Source organism: Colletotrichum fioriniae, assembly GCF_027942845.1.
Source record: "Colletotrichum fioriniae strain IMI 355084 chromosome Unknown scaffold_2, whole genome shotgun sequence".
NCBI lineage: Eukaryota > Fungi > Ascomycota > Sordariomycetes > Glomerellales > Glomerellaceae > Colletotrichum > Colletotrichum fioriniae.
This window is the reverse complement of record NW_027076838.1, coordinates 3595380-3609570: the sequence shown is the minus strand read 5'-3', so window position 1 is coordinate 3609570 and position 14191 is coordinate 3595380. Positions and strand designations below refer to the sequence as shown.

The 14191-nt window shown below is 49.2% G+C and overlaps 4 protein-coding genes across 4 annotated transcripts; 2 read left to right on the top strand and 2 right to left on the bottom strand.

Annotated features, from left to right (window-relative positions):
- Nucleotides 1-369: 369 nt before the first annotated feature.
- On the bottom strand, nt 370-810 carry N0V96_002784 (uncharacterized protein; the record flags this gene model as incomplete). Its single annotated transcript, XM_053187166.2, has 1 exon — nt 370-810. The coding sequence occupies one exon, from the start codon at nt 808-810 to the stop codon at nt 370-372; it is 441 nt and encodes a 146-aa protein (XP_053054670.2).
- Nucleotides 811-4271: 3461 nt separating this feature from the next.
- N0V96_002783 (uncharacterized protein) lies at nt 4272-5722 on the top strand (the record flags this gene model as incomplete). Its single annotated transcript, XM_053187167.2, has 3 exons — nt 4272-4433; nt 4496-5351; nt 5406-5722. The coding sequence occupies 3 exons, from the start codon at nt 4272-4274 to the stop codon at nt 5720-5722; spliced, it is 1335 nt and encodes a 444-aa protein (XP_053054671.2).
- Nucleotides 5723-9878: 4156 nt separating this feature from the next.
- N0V96_002782 (uncharacterized protein) lies at nt 9879-10667 on the bottom strand (the record flags this gene model as incomplete). The annotated part of the gene is made up of 1 exon (XM_053187168.2): nt 9879-10667. One exon carries the CDS (start codon nt 10665-10667, stop codon nt 9879-9881), a length of 789 nt encoding a protein of 262 aa, XP_053054672.2.
- A 1325-nt stretch (nt 10668-11992) lies between these two features.
- On the top strand, nt 11993-13610 carry N0V96_002781 (uncharacterized protein; the record flags this gene model as incomplete). Its single annotated transcript, XM_065756620.1, has 4 exons — nt 11993-12204; nt 12264-12372; nt 12497-12915; nt 13139-13610. 4 exons carry the CDS (start codon nt 11993-11995, stop codon nt 13608-13610), a joined length of 1212 nt encoding a protein of 403 aa, XP_065614989.1.
- Nucleotides 13611-14191: the final 581 nt, after the last annotated feature.

The window sequence follows — 14191 nt, the reverse complement described above, 5'->3', positions numbered from 1 at the left end:
GAAGAAGGAGATGCTTACACGGCTTTCTGCTTGTCTGCCTGGTCCCTTGATATATAATGCCCAGATTGGGAGCCAAGAGATACATATTCTGCAGAGACGACAGTGGGCCATACTAGAGTAGTGCATATGGGCCAGAAGTCCTGGAAAGCCTAGGAGGAGTAGGTAGGCAAGGCTATTTCAAAACAGCTGTTCAGAGATTGAGATCACTTTGAATCTTTGGCCTTTCGTAGTACTGACTAAGTTTATGGTTTCTCAAATAAATACAAAATAATCCCTCTACATTTTAGAATGATTGAAAACCAAATAAATAAAACGCCAGAAGCTCAAATTCTTGCACCCTTGTCTAAAAGCATCAGGATAGCCTTCTATTCAATCTAAGTCCGCATCTACAACCTTGATCCAATCCTTCTCGTCCTCTTCACTTTCGCTACTAGTTGTGGCGTCGGTATCCTTTCCAAGTACGGGCTTGCGTCGAACAGATTCTTCAACTGTCTCCTCGGCACGGTGAGATCGAGCTTCGTAGTTGGCAACGAGCTCCTTCACACGACCGTCGCCGAAGGAGCCCGCGTGTTGGAGGCGGAACTTACCAGATTTAGAACGAGATTGGAACTCACCAGAGGCATCGTTACCACGCTGAATCAACTGAGCCTTGAGCTTCTCAGTCTTCGATCTTTCGATTGCCTTGGACTTCCCTTGGTGGGGGTCTGAGAAATTGGCAGGCGCGTCAGAGGGGCGGTTATCTTCCAGGTGTTGGAAGACGCGCTCGGCGTATTCGGCGGCAGATGAAGAGTCTTCGGCACGCGGCGCCATTTTGAGAATGTATGCAAAAGTTGAGAGAGTGTAGGTTCTAAGTGAACGTCACGGTGCTTGAAGTAGCGTCTTTAGGGAGGAGATGTTGGAACTGTCTGATGGGAGGATAGATTTGACGCAGGAAGCTGCCAGAATTATGTAGATTGTCGAATTCATTCTCAGATCCCCGAGCCAGATTAGCTGAGTGACACCAGCATTCCTGGTAAAACACATAATTTGAAGACATCAGACAAATGCTTTGTGACATACGAATTTTTGATGATACTCTCTGATCACAGCCCTTCAAGACCTGTCTATTCAGAGACAGAAAGCTCATGAAGAAAGGTTGTTACTATTCTTTGTTCGCTGTTAATACAACCCAAAATAATTGTTTTATAAGAAGAGAGTCGTACCTTTGTCATTTCATCACATACTCGCTTTCATTCAACCGACATCAATCGCGAATTTCTTCTCGGCCTATTTTTTGGCCCATCTTTTAGCCTATCTCAGTTGATCGACCATCATTTCTTGCCTGACCTACGAGCTTACACTGTTTGAATGCCGGTTTTCGGGACTGACTATCACTACATGTGGCTTCGGATATTCGAAAAGTTCTCAATAAGCTGGTATCACGCTGAGGAGCATCCTCGATGCTGGCTCTACCTAGGCGATACAATATTCGCCATGATAGAGGTTATCATTCTAGCTGTAATAATCAAGAATAATTGACAACGTTTGCCTACTAGATTCGGCCTGCAAAAGTACTCATTATGAGTAGAGAGTTTCTCATCTCGACCATGTGTGCAAGGTAGTCTCAACTTGACCGAAGATGCGACGGGAAATAACTTAGCGTCCGGCTAATGAAACAGCCACATCGCGTGCCATTCTTTTCACAAAATGCCTTTAGAGTTAGAGTATGGCTCCATTCCTGCCATGGCGGAAAGCCATGCTGGGTTACATTGAACGACTCAACCATAGTCCGAGTCAGCCTTGAGAATATGCCCACACTACCATTACTGGACACTCGCCCCAAAAACGGCCGGTTGTGCTACCAGCCGAGCCCATGGCCTACTTCAGACTTTCAGGGACGATTCTAGTCCTTAACTAGCATAGCCGAGCGACGTTAGGTTAAGCGCTGGCAAACCAGGCACCGGTCTTAGTGGTGCACTAATTTCATCACTAGGTTTATCGGGTTCACAGCCGCATCATGTTACCGGTGGCATTTTTCCCTCGCGAACTGTGGAAACACAACACATACTGAAGCAAGTAGAAGAAAGTATGCAATTGCACGACTCACAGTAATACACAAGCATATGAGTTTCGGCCTGTCATAAACAGCAGCCATTTTACTTCTGACTGTCTAGTCGAGCTTGTGCTAAATGCGGTGCTCACTAGGTAAAGTAGGTCGTCAGAGGGTAAGTAAGACCAAGCTCATAACTTATGGGCTAGGAAAGCTTGATGTTTCCTGCCTCAACACTTATCATCGGATAAAGTCTGTGCCATCCATACCTTCGGACTGCATAGCGATGAGAGATGTTGCTGCATTTTGAGTTGAGGCCTACAGCTATTCGCAACCAATTGCATGGATGGCCTGGCAAAACTCAATTGCTATTCCCTTGAGCACTTGCCGCATACCGATCGCACTCTTGAACATAAAAGGAGTTTCCTCCCTCGACGACTCCCTTTCTTCTGCTTCTTCCTGTCACGGCCGGCACGGTGGTGCTAAGCCACTCGTTCTTTTCAACTTTTCGCCGACCGTTTCTTCCCTCTTTCTAGCTCTCCCCTCTTGGCCATTAGAACTCTGCTCTTGCCGTCAGATTTTCTCAACAGGCTCAACACTCCTTCCACTCGTTTGGTAGTCCGTTTACATATCTAGTTCGACCTCGCAAGGCTCGACCGGTCAAACAAGAGAACATTATCATCATCGCTTTGAGACCGTAGATCCATCGTGGGTAAAGACCGGAAGTGGCGGGCCACTAGGTGAATATGACTGGGGTACATCGTCAAGTTTACCTCAGCCTGTTGAGCAGGATGGAGAGCAGAGTAACAATGAGCCAAGTTCATCTCCGGAATATGGGGCACCTGCCCCAAGCCCGTCTCTACTGCAACAAAACCAAGAAGATCACGAGCATGGCAGCCAGTCAGGCTCAGAACAGATCGCCCCGAGCCCTGTTCAGAGCACTGGAGACACACAGCCAAACGAGCTACGATGTGACGAGTGTGGAAGTGTTTACGCAAGACCTTGGGAGGTGAAGTACGCCATTCCTAGACTGCCGACATGTAGAAACATAGTTGCTGACCTTTACGCAGTCGCTGTAAGATCAAGCATAAGAAGCCGTTCAAGTGTAGAGTGGGAGACTGTTCTTGGGCTTTCCGATACAGCAAAGACCTCAAACGACACTGCAAAGAGCAGCATTCGGAAGGGGAGGGTTATTTCTGCCCGTTCTCCGGATGCAAATACTCGCAAGAGAAGGGTGTTGGTATCAAGAGGAAATCCAACTGGCAAAGACACGTACATACACAGCATCGCAGCTAGCCTGAAGATTGGGACCCTTATCGATCGATAGAGAGATATCGGCCCAATCCAATAAAAATGTCATGCCGTGCAAGTAAGACTCTCCTCCGCCTACTGCGACCGCAATAAGCGACCCCGAAGAGCGGTTGTGAATCAGAGACCGAGCTCTAGCCGTAGGCAACAACAAAACTTCCCCCGGCCCCCAACGTCTAGCTCCCACAGCTCCCTGCCCAACCCCCGTTAGCGGAGATTTCGCAAGCGAGATGGCGGTCTGAGAATGCAGTGAATGGCCAGCCTTATTGGCAACGTGCTAGGAGTGGCACCTCGTAAGTCGCTTTGGGGATGGTGGCTTACGCTAGTCATCCCGCGTAGTAATTTAGTCGCGATGATTCGTTCCTTATTGGTCTTAGCTGTCAGCCCTGGCGCTCAGCTGCGTCGAACCGGCCCATTCTCAGAGCCATTCCCAGACGCCCACGATAAAGAAAGAGTGCGGCTGTTATACGGAGATGGTGGCCGCCGGGATGGGCAGCAATTTGAATATCCTGATCATGCCAGCCTTAAGAATGTCTCTGTGCCCCGCGCCATGGATGGCTGCTTGTCCCCCACTCGAATCCACAGTTTCTTGCATATTACGTTCAGTTACCGCGAAGAGATACCGCGAAGAGATACCTCGAACAGGCGTGAAAGCCACTCGACAATGAGTTCTTACGATCCCGAGACCATGGACCTTTGGGTTCCGGGTACGGAGGTCAAAGGCTCCGGGAACCTGACCTGGGAGCAACTGGACTTCAACCGCAATTGCACGAATTGGGGTCAATGGTTGGCTGCCATGCTTCAACCTGACCCTTGGGATCCAAAGTCAACTAGAGGAATGAGTGTACAGCTGTCAATGACACTTTATTCCACAGCTATGCCGAAGGGATACGAGACTACCTACTCCGAGGTATCATATTGGTTCGCCTACAATATGTATCATACACCATACCCGGAAAACTCGAGCGATCCGTCATACTACCTTTTCAGTACACGATTCAACGAAACTGTTCTATGGGGCCCAAAGGAGCATTGTGAGGCCGAATTCTGCAAGGCCGTCGGATATACAGGAAGCCAAGATCTCTGCGGCATCGGAGTAAGTGCAAAACACCTGAAGTCGCTATGCTGGGCAAAGATCTATTGGCTGACAATGTGAAGGTGGTGGTATCCTACTACCTCGAAGCCATCTTAGCGACGATGTACCTCATCGCATTCACAATTCACCAAGTGCGACGCCATTTCAACAAGAACCTCTGGGAGAAGACACGACCGAAGCAAAAACAAAGACTGAGCGGTCGCATTCTCGACTCATTCCGCGGATCGCTCGACATGTTCCTCAGCGGCTCGATGCTGATCGCAGTGGCCATGCTGGGAGCTTCCGTCTACTCGGCCGCAACAAATTTCAAGGAGAGGTCAGAGGTGAACCCTGACCTCCCATCAGCGGATGCGATTTACGAGCAAGCCTTGGCACTAATCGCGTCCAACTACTCTGTCTTCCCGGTCATGTTACTCTACGCCCTAGCCAAGCACGATGGCCATCGCAAGTGGCTTCACCGATCTGTTCTTGCCCTCCTTTGGGGTCTGAGCGTGACTGTAGTTTATCTGGCGCCGAGAGCGGAGATAGACTACAAAGAACGAAAGAGTGGACACAGGAACTTTGAATGTGACCAACGTGGCTCGCAGTACTGGCCCGTTGTCAAAGCCACGCAGTTCTTGGTTATTGCGTTGCCGATGATATGGCTCCTCCTAACGCTGTTCGTCACTACTGGATTCAAGATTCCCGGCATGATCGATAAGCCTTGGGTCAAGAGATGGAGATCTTGCTGGCGAATGTTGGTCGCCTGGATCAACCTGCTGGTCATGTGGGGCATACTGGGCTACTTTACTCACTTCCGCCAGAAGATCATCAATGCGGCTGATGGCATTGATAAGAACGACAAGTGGACGTTTGGACAAGTTCTTGCCCTGGCAGCTTGGGTACCAGTCATCGCTGAGCTGCTATATATACTGATTTGTAAGTCTACAACAGAAAGCTGCTCTTTACGTACGTTACTGATTGATGAACTAGTCGGACTTGAGGAGGGTCTGTCAGGCCATATGCCTGCCGATTACCACGCGACGCATGTCACGCAGCCTGATCAGAACATGGGAGTTCCGCTCCTCGACAGAGGCTCAATGTACGACATGAAGCACGCCTCCAGCATGTCAGCAATGTCTGTATCCACAACGTTATCTTCACCAGCGACCCCTGGACAGGTACAAACGCCCATGTGGCAGCAGAACTCTGGATACCAACACAGCCCTGTGTATCAGCCAGTCAATATGCAACAACCCCACGTTCAGCATCATCAAAGTTGGGACGGATACTACCACACGGGCTGGTAATTGACCATCGTATACGAATAAGCATGGTCGAAGACATCAGTTTACAGCTATCAAGGGCCTTCTTAATGATGAGTACGGCATTAATTAATAATGTATTATACAATGAGACTGAGAAACTAGTCCAAGAGAGTCTGATCCGTTTTGATATCCACCAGCAAACCTAGAATCTCCTGTCTCCTGCGCGCCGCTGATTACTTCCAAAATTGTCCCAAGTCCATCATTGAGAATGGGAGATCATCTTCATCCCCCATCTGTTCCACAATTGAAAGGAAATCATCCGAAGAGATACCGATAGTCTCAAGAAACTCGGCGTTATCTGGTGTATCCGAAAACACACTCGCGAGTGGCTGCGACTCACTCAGCGTCGTCGTAGATACCAAGTCAGGTTCATTGACGAAAGTTTGAGCTGTGATGGGATCGGTGATTGCTTCAATTGAATCCGAATGTATCCCGTTAGCTGTTATATGGCGTCAGTAAATATGTACGTGCTTTCCTGAAGGTTAATAACGAATCCCATATGTCCAATTCTATTTCCCACATATCCGCTTGTTAAAGTTCGAGATAGAGCGGAAATTAGAGAAAGACTAGGGACGGAAGAAAGACTAAAGACGAGAGAAAGGCTGGAGAAGGATGTACTGACGTCTTCTAGTAGTTGAAGGGATACCATCTTCAAAGTCTTGGTTACGTACCCGCCGCCTGAATTCGCGAAACAAAGTCTCCAAATGAACCAACTCTGCCTTTCGAACCTCAGCCACCAAATTTCCTTTACTAACCATGTCATCCAATATGATGTGTGTCTGTTCCATCTGAGCCGGTCCATCGACACCTATTACCGCTGGGAAGAGTGCGTTGGCCATAATCAAGTGTATAGCAGCTCCATAAGCATACTCTAGCTCGAATGGTAGAAATACTTCTGTTGGTGGTTTGGCGGTCAGTGAGAATCGCTTGAAGTATCACAGGAACGGTCAGACTGTGCCCGGACTTACCTAAAAGACTATCATCCCCAGACAGAATTTGAAGAGTCTTCACTGCTGATTTAATGCCCGTCTCGACCAGAGTCTTCAAGGGAGGTGAGAAGGTTTGTGGATCTCTTCCGCTCCACTCAAACTTCCCCAACTCTTGTTTCAAGGCGGATAGAAAAAGGGGCCTCGTCGCCATGATAACACACTTGAAGAAGACTATTGTCAGTCGCAAGATGACTGAATGCATGAACTCACAACTCACCTGATGATATAGCAAGGTAATGCTTCTTGTTCCTTTTGGCATGGCATCCACCGAGTTTTGGAACTTGAATCGAGTTATCCTCTCAATCTCCTGTGCGTGACCAGCTAAGGTATGAAGGATGGACTTCGTCGAAGTAAGAAACTCTCCAAGTGGAGTCTTCTCGGATCTGTAGATAGCTTTAAAGTCGAAGGGTCAGCAAGAATCTCTGTGGGATACAGCTGAGACTGACTAGTGATAATTGATGATAGCAAACGCGAGAGTTTGACTTGGAGGCCAAGCGTTGCGTCACGCTGAGAGCATATACTCGGTGGGTCAAGCACAGTAGTTATGTCTGCGTCTTGAGCATTCATGGGGACTCCGACTGAGCAGGAGAAATGTCGATCCATGATGTATAAGGTCCACCAGAGATTGCGGCAACGAGCAACCGCTTGAGTCCCGAGTGCATCCTCAGGAAGTTGGGTATGCAAGCCCTCTAGTTGAGCTATCCGAATCGCTTGAGCGATCTGTCAAGTGGATCAGATGAGTCCTGAATCAATTGACTCAATGACAAGGCTGGACGAAGACTCACATATAATTGAGCAGATTCCCTCTGGTAAATTGAATACAAATAGAGACCTGCAAGAGCTAACACCTCAATGGCTAGTAAACTGTCTTTCCACAGAGAGTTCGGATCTGGTAGTAACGACATGGCGCGAACAAAGAATTTTGCGCCAGGCGGCTCCTTTGAGTCTTTTGACCTCGAAAGAAAGGCCTGCCCAAAGGACAAGACGAGTAAGAACTGTACGAACCATAGAGGCGACTCTGCTGCTTTTTTGGAAGCCAGGCCGTAGTAGAATTCTTCTAGATTCTTGACGAAGTTTGTCTCGTCAATGAGTTGATAATTCTGGCCAAGATGAAACTTTACGGTGTTGAAGAGATAAATGGCATGGTCAATGGAAGGAAGTCCACTAATGTCTGGTTGACCATCTATCGTTGAGGCTTTCCATCTCAAGGGGTATATCTCGTCATTGAGAAAGCTAGGGGCACTGAAAGGGGTTTCAACCTGAAGTCTCTCAGCCATCATTAGGGTGAGACGGGCTGTGAAAGACCATGTTGATGATGGAGCCAGCCAAACTATTGGTGCACGTGTTGTCAGTCTGAACGCCTGCTCAACCTCAAATGCTCACTTACTCCAATTGCGCTTGTTCCTGTGGGTGTTCTTGATAGTCGTAGAGGGCAACGTGAAAGGGCTTGTGTACACGCACTCAGAATAGTCATGCAACTGAGATGACCTATACTCAACCGACTGAGAATCTGGGGCTCACAAATTAGCTCATGGTCGCAGCTTGGGAAAGGGGCTTTGCTTTACTCACTACAAGCATCGTCATCGGATCCAAACGCCGCACCGCGAGAACGCTTGCTTCCTGGTATCGATTGTTGCTCTGAGCCACGCCTTTGCCGCCCTGAACTTGCTCTGGAGACTTTATCAGATCTCTAGTCGTAAGATCTCGAAATTCTTCACATACCTCTCTGCATTCACCGTGATGTTTGTCCCTTCCGAGTACTCGCATTTCATCAAACGCCGTTGGCAATTCGCGCACGGCTCCTCACCGGAGCATTTGATCTTGCTTTGTCGACAGCTAATACATCTAGCATATGGTCAGTGGTTCCTTCCACGAGTAGAACCTTAGTGCAAAGATTGGTATTTACGCGTTTGTCGTTCGTCTTAGCCTCCTTCTTTCGGAATCTCTTATTGCTCTGCTTGCGGGCGACATTTTCCAGAGCACTAAATTGGGCGAGTCTCGATGCAGAGATTGAGAGGATTGAGTCAAAACTCAAGACAAGGTAACGACTTTACTTGCGAGGCATCGAACGTATCACGAAAATCAAGATAACAGCAAGGTCAATAACGTCAGACGTCCACACACCAGATAGTGTCTAGTACTGTTGTGTGACTAAAAGCTAGGACTGGACAGGCAGGGCTTGCCGGAAGGCGGGGGTTACAGGCATTTTACCCCGCAAAGTCATCAGGACAGTATTAGTGAGTAAGCCCAGCTGTTAGCAGAATTTACGGCTAACAAGTGGCAGCTCGAGGGATGCAGCCAGAATTGACATGAGACATGATCAAGAAACCACAACCGCATAGTCAGCGAGGGGCTGGGGCTGGGGCTGTTTAAGGGTGGACGACTCGTCAATCATCCGATGTCGCGACATATTGTTTGGCTAAGAACTAGTCTGCATTCGTGACGAGATGGCTCTCAGGGCCAGCGCCAGGAGAGGTGCTGAATGGAGCCGAGTTTTAATCATTCTTATGAAGCTGTCGCTAATCTTGTAGGTTATCTTCGACTCCAGCACCTCTGCCAACTCTTCCATCAAGTACTCACCGAATTGGATCTGAAGTACGCTGTAATGACTGATAGATTCATGGTCTCCGCGGGCTATCTTTGGATGCGATCGCGATGACAGTCATTGATTGGACTTGGTTTTCCAGCATTGAGCTAGTTACTTAGTTTACAGGGATCGGGAGCAGGGATCGGCTCAGCTTCCAGCGCGTCGGGAGACTTATCAGGATTCGGAACAGCGTATCTGGACACTATCTTAGGTTTGCCTCTCTTTTTGCTAACTACTTCAGGGTATGAACGACGACGTCTAAGTTCGACCACAAACCTCCATGCTTCTGTGTTCCTCGACGACCGCCACTTTTTCCAGAGAGCGAGTCTTTCGTATCCGGAGGTTCATTACCAACTCATGCCAGGTGACCTCACGATGAGTCTTCCAGCAGGTCACGCTGCGACGAATTTCTCAGGCGTTCTGGTGCGAGGTGAACTTAATGCGCCATCTTGACATCGTGTATCTTGGCTTTAATCAAATGACTACATTTAAATTTCTACGAATATGCATCAGGCAGACTTCATGCGCTTGAAGTCTGGCTGTCAATGTAGCATGATGACAGCTATTCAGCGACATCAAACTCGACAGTCCCCCATCCCTCAAACGTACAAGACCAGCGACCGGCTTCCTGCATTGGCACCGCCTGTAGGCAGCTACCAGGCAAGATAACCTGCCCTGCATCGAAACCAACGTCGTATCCTGCAAGTTTATTCGCTAGCCATGCCACGGCGGACAGTGGATTACCAAGTACGTTTCTGGTGTTGCCCGACATGACCTCCTTATCATTGAAACGTAGCATACCTCTAGTGTTGTTCAAGGTAAGATCGATAAGTCGGCGAGGTGTGCCACCTAGGATGACGGCGCCGGTTGATCCGTTATCAGCCAGCGTGTCCGGGAGGTCGATGGCCCAGTCTCGAACCCTGGAGTCGATAATCTCTATCGCGGGGATGGCGTAGTCGATGGCGTTGATGACGTCCGCAACAGTGACATTTGGCCCTCTTAGAGGGCCTTTGAGAACGAAAGCTGGCTCAAGCTCGACGTAAGGCTTGATGAAATCCTTGAGGCTCAGAGTCGTTCCCTCGAAGATGAAAGTGCTCGCGAGGAGGAAGCCATAGTCTGGTTGGTCTAGGCCAAAGGCGTCTTGCATGACCTTTGCGATGTTGCCCAGTTTATATCCGACGATTCTATCGCCATCTTGACTGACAGCGTTCTTGACGGTGACCTTTTGGACTTCAAAAGCGCTGTCAGGATCGAGACTTGTCCACTTCTTAGTTGGGGGTTCGATCGGCTCTTTGCTGATACGGGCGGCGCGAAGAGCTGCCGATATCTCTTGGAGTTCAGAGTCTTGCATTGTGTCTATACAATCTTGACTTTTGAAGACTCGGTTTGATTTGTAAGGGGATTTGACGAGCAGAACATTCGTTCAAGGCACTTGTATTTGTGCCGCCTGAGATGTGCTTTATGATGAGATAGGCCCTAGCATCTAGGTGAAGATGCTTCCGGCGTGGACCCCGAATGTATAACATCCCGAAACTGTTATCGAAGAGTCCATAATAGTCATGAATTCCATTACTGCTAGAGACGTCGAGGACCTGTCGTCTGCATTCGATGTCGATAATACCGGACCTGTCGGCCGGAGTCAGTAATGGCATACCCGACCCATGTCACCCGAGACTGGGTGTAGCCGCCAATTCCCACACCTACCGGCTAGATCTTCCGAATGGGGACTTTCCATAAGGCGATCATAGTTTAAAGCTGGAGCTCATAATTTCCACGTTCCTGTCCTTCCTCAGCTTCTTACCCCACACGACGGCTAGGAAATACTTTCACGGCAGAGTTTGGCCTAAGAGCTCGATGCTAAATGTTGCTCATCTTCAACTTGGCAATGTCATACGCGAGAAAGCTATCATCAAACAAGTTCCGATATGAAAATTCAGACTAGTTGCAGTGCTAAGTCAGAGTGTTGCAGGAAAGGTATTGGAGCCCTCCGTGTGCCTTCTCGCGGGGTTAGAGGGACGGAAAAGAATCCTTCTTAGGAACATATGTGAAGTGCTTGGTAAACCAGGCATATCACCTTGATCCTATACCCGAGGCCATGTCTAGTGTCCGAGCATTGCGTGTCCGAACCGATGGGGCCAATCCGGGGTAGGTTGTAATTGGGAACTATTGATAGGTCCTGCTAACTCTTTCTTGTTCTCATTGACATTCGACGTTGCTCGCTGGGATTTTCCGGTCTTCTTAAGCTGGGGAGCCCCCTAATATAAGACGTCTGCCATTCAAACTTCACATACTCTTCTTTTCAAAGCTTCTCCAGACATCTTGAGCTCCACAATATCTCAGAAAGTATCGGATCGTCAGCGTTGTGCCAACTCTGCTTTGCTGCGCAACATGAGCTCCCCGTCAATCACCTCAGAGCCAAAGGTTCCGGCCACAAAGATGAACTCCAAAACCAGTGGCAAGACTGAAGTGGTCAACGGGGAAATCCTACATACTCCCGACCATTTGCAACGACATCTTACTCCACGCCAAGTCCAATTTGTAGCTATCGGTGGCTCTATTGGGACTGCCCTATTTGTGAGCGTCGGGTACGGACTCATGCGAGGAGCAGCAAGTCTACTCATCGCATTTGTACTTCACGCTCTGGCTATTGCCCAAGTAAACAACTCGCTTGCTGAGATGACCGTCTTGATGCCCATAAGCGCTGCGTTCATTCATCACGCTAGTGCCTGGGTTGACGACGCCTGGGGTTTCATGATCGGCTGGAACTTCTTCCTTTTCGAAGCGCTTCTCATCCCATTTGAGATCACAGCTTTGAATATGGTCTTAACGTTTTGGAGAGACGACATCCCTTCCGCTGCGGTCATTACCGTTTGCATTGTGCTCTACGCGTACGTCCTACCTTGCCACTTGAAGTCGAGGGATATCCTACTAAACTGCCACCTATCAGCCTTTGCAATGCACTCATGGTCAAGTACTTTGGTGAAACAGAGTTTTGGCTCGCAGGGGGCAAGCTTCTTCTCATCGGAATACTCTTCTTCTTTACCTTTATCACCATGGTTGGAGGTAACCCACAACGTGATGCATATGGATTCCGTAATTGGTCTAAGCCAGTATGACACCATGGCCTCACTCATTCACGCCTGTCGATATTGTATTGCAAGTAACTTACTTAAAGACTAGGGCCCTTTTGTTGAGTACATTGACGAGGGCGACTTGGGTCGCTTCCATGGGTTTCTCGCCGCACTATGGCAAGCTGCTTTCACCATTGTCGGCCCCGAATACCTAGCCACCGTTGCTGGCGAAGCGCAGCGGCCTCGCACAACCATGAAAGCAGCCTTCAAGTCCGTGTACTGGCGATTCGGAATCTTCTTCGTTGGTGGCGCGCTGTGTGTTGGCATCGTCCTGCCGGCCAACGACCCGACACTTCTGAGTGTCCTGAGCTCAGGCGAGACGGGCACCGGAGCCGCCTCACCTTTCGTCATTGCCATGAAGAACATGAATGTCGGAGTTCTCCCGCATTTTGTCAACGCTCTACTGTTGACGAGTATCTATTCGGCCGGGAACGCTTACGTCTACTGCTCTTCTCGCAGTCTTTACGGGTTGGCGTTAAATGGCCACGCTCCGAAGTTTCTTACCAAGTGCACCAGGCAAGGTGTTCCCATCTACTGTCTGTTTGTTGCACTCGCCTTTGCCTGTCTCTCATTTCTAAAGTTAGGCAGTGGCTCTGTGAAGGTTTTGACTTGGTAAGTTGAGGACCCATCATCCCTGCGGCCTGTTTCGATGACAACGTGCTGCATGCACCAACATGAGCTGACCTCAAAGGCTCACAAATCTCATCACTGGCGGAACTCTGGTGACTTACATCGTCATTTGTGTCAACTATCTCTTCTTCTATCGAGCTTTGAAAGCCCAGAACTTCAACAGATCCGATCTCCCCTATCGCGGATATCTCCAGCCTTATGGCACTTGGGTTGCTTTGGTCTGGCTCATGGCGGTGGAGATCTTCTATGGATATGCCATCTTCTTACGGGGCCGGTGGGATACTGGTATCTTCTTCAGCAATTACACCATGGGATTTCTCGCGATCTGTCTGTTCTGCGGCTGGAAGATCCTCAAGCGCACTAAGTTCATCAGGCCCGAGCACGCCGATCTGGTTTGGATCCGCCCGACAGTCGATGAACACGAAGCGGCGATGGCGGGTAACGAGAATGAGGTCGGGCTCCGCAGACGCCTAGCGCAGATGGTCAGGGTCGACTTGAAACTCAGTCGGGCGTCCCGGAGCCCTCGGGTTTAGTTTACAAATTTTTGTTGGCGAATACACTACATATCGGGCTTCATGCTGTTCTTGACACAATTCCGAGGTGTTGAGGGACGGAAATCGGCCTCGCACTCGCACAATTGATTCGTTCAAAACTACACTGCCCTCTTGGATATTGTTGAATGCGAACACCTCACAGGCATATGTTGTACCGAGCACTGCATGCCGATGACTGTGGTGGCTTTCAATTGCCACTGCTTCGGCTGGTCTCTACAAGTACGTAAACAACATCGGATATTACCTTTCAAGGCCTCTGACGCCATTGCTCTCTCCAGCCACTGTGCGGGGAAGGGGTCTCAGGGCGGCAGCAGGGTCCTATCATCTTGAGATGCAGGGCAAAGAGCTCATCGTGGCGCTGTTAAGGGGGCCCTGACAGACAATCAGGGGCTTTGTGGCGGGCCTCGTTTGGCTCCTGATGGTCCCATTGTGCATCCCTCTGGGTCTGTTTGGCCTGGTTCAGAAGCTTTTAGAAACATCAGAACAAGCTACGTGGCAAGGGCCCGAGAGTGCCCAGACTTTAACGTGTTCGTTTACATACCAAGAGCCGTGCCGACTCC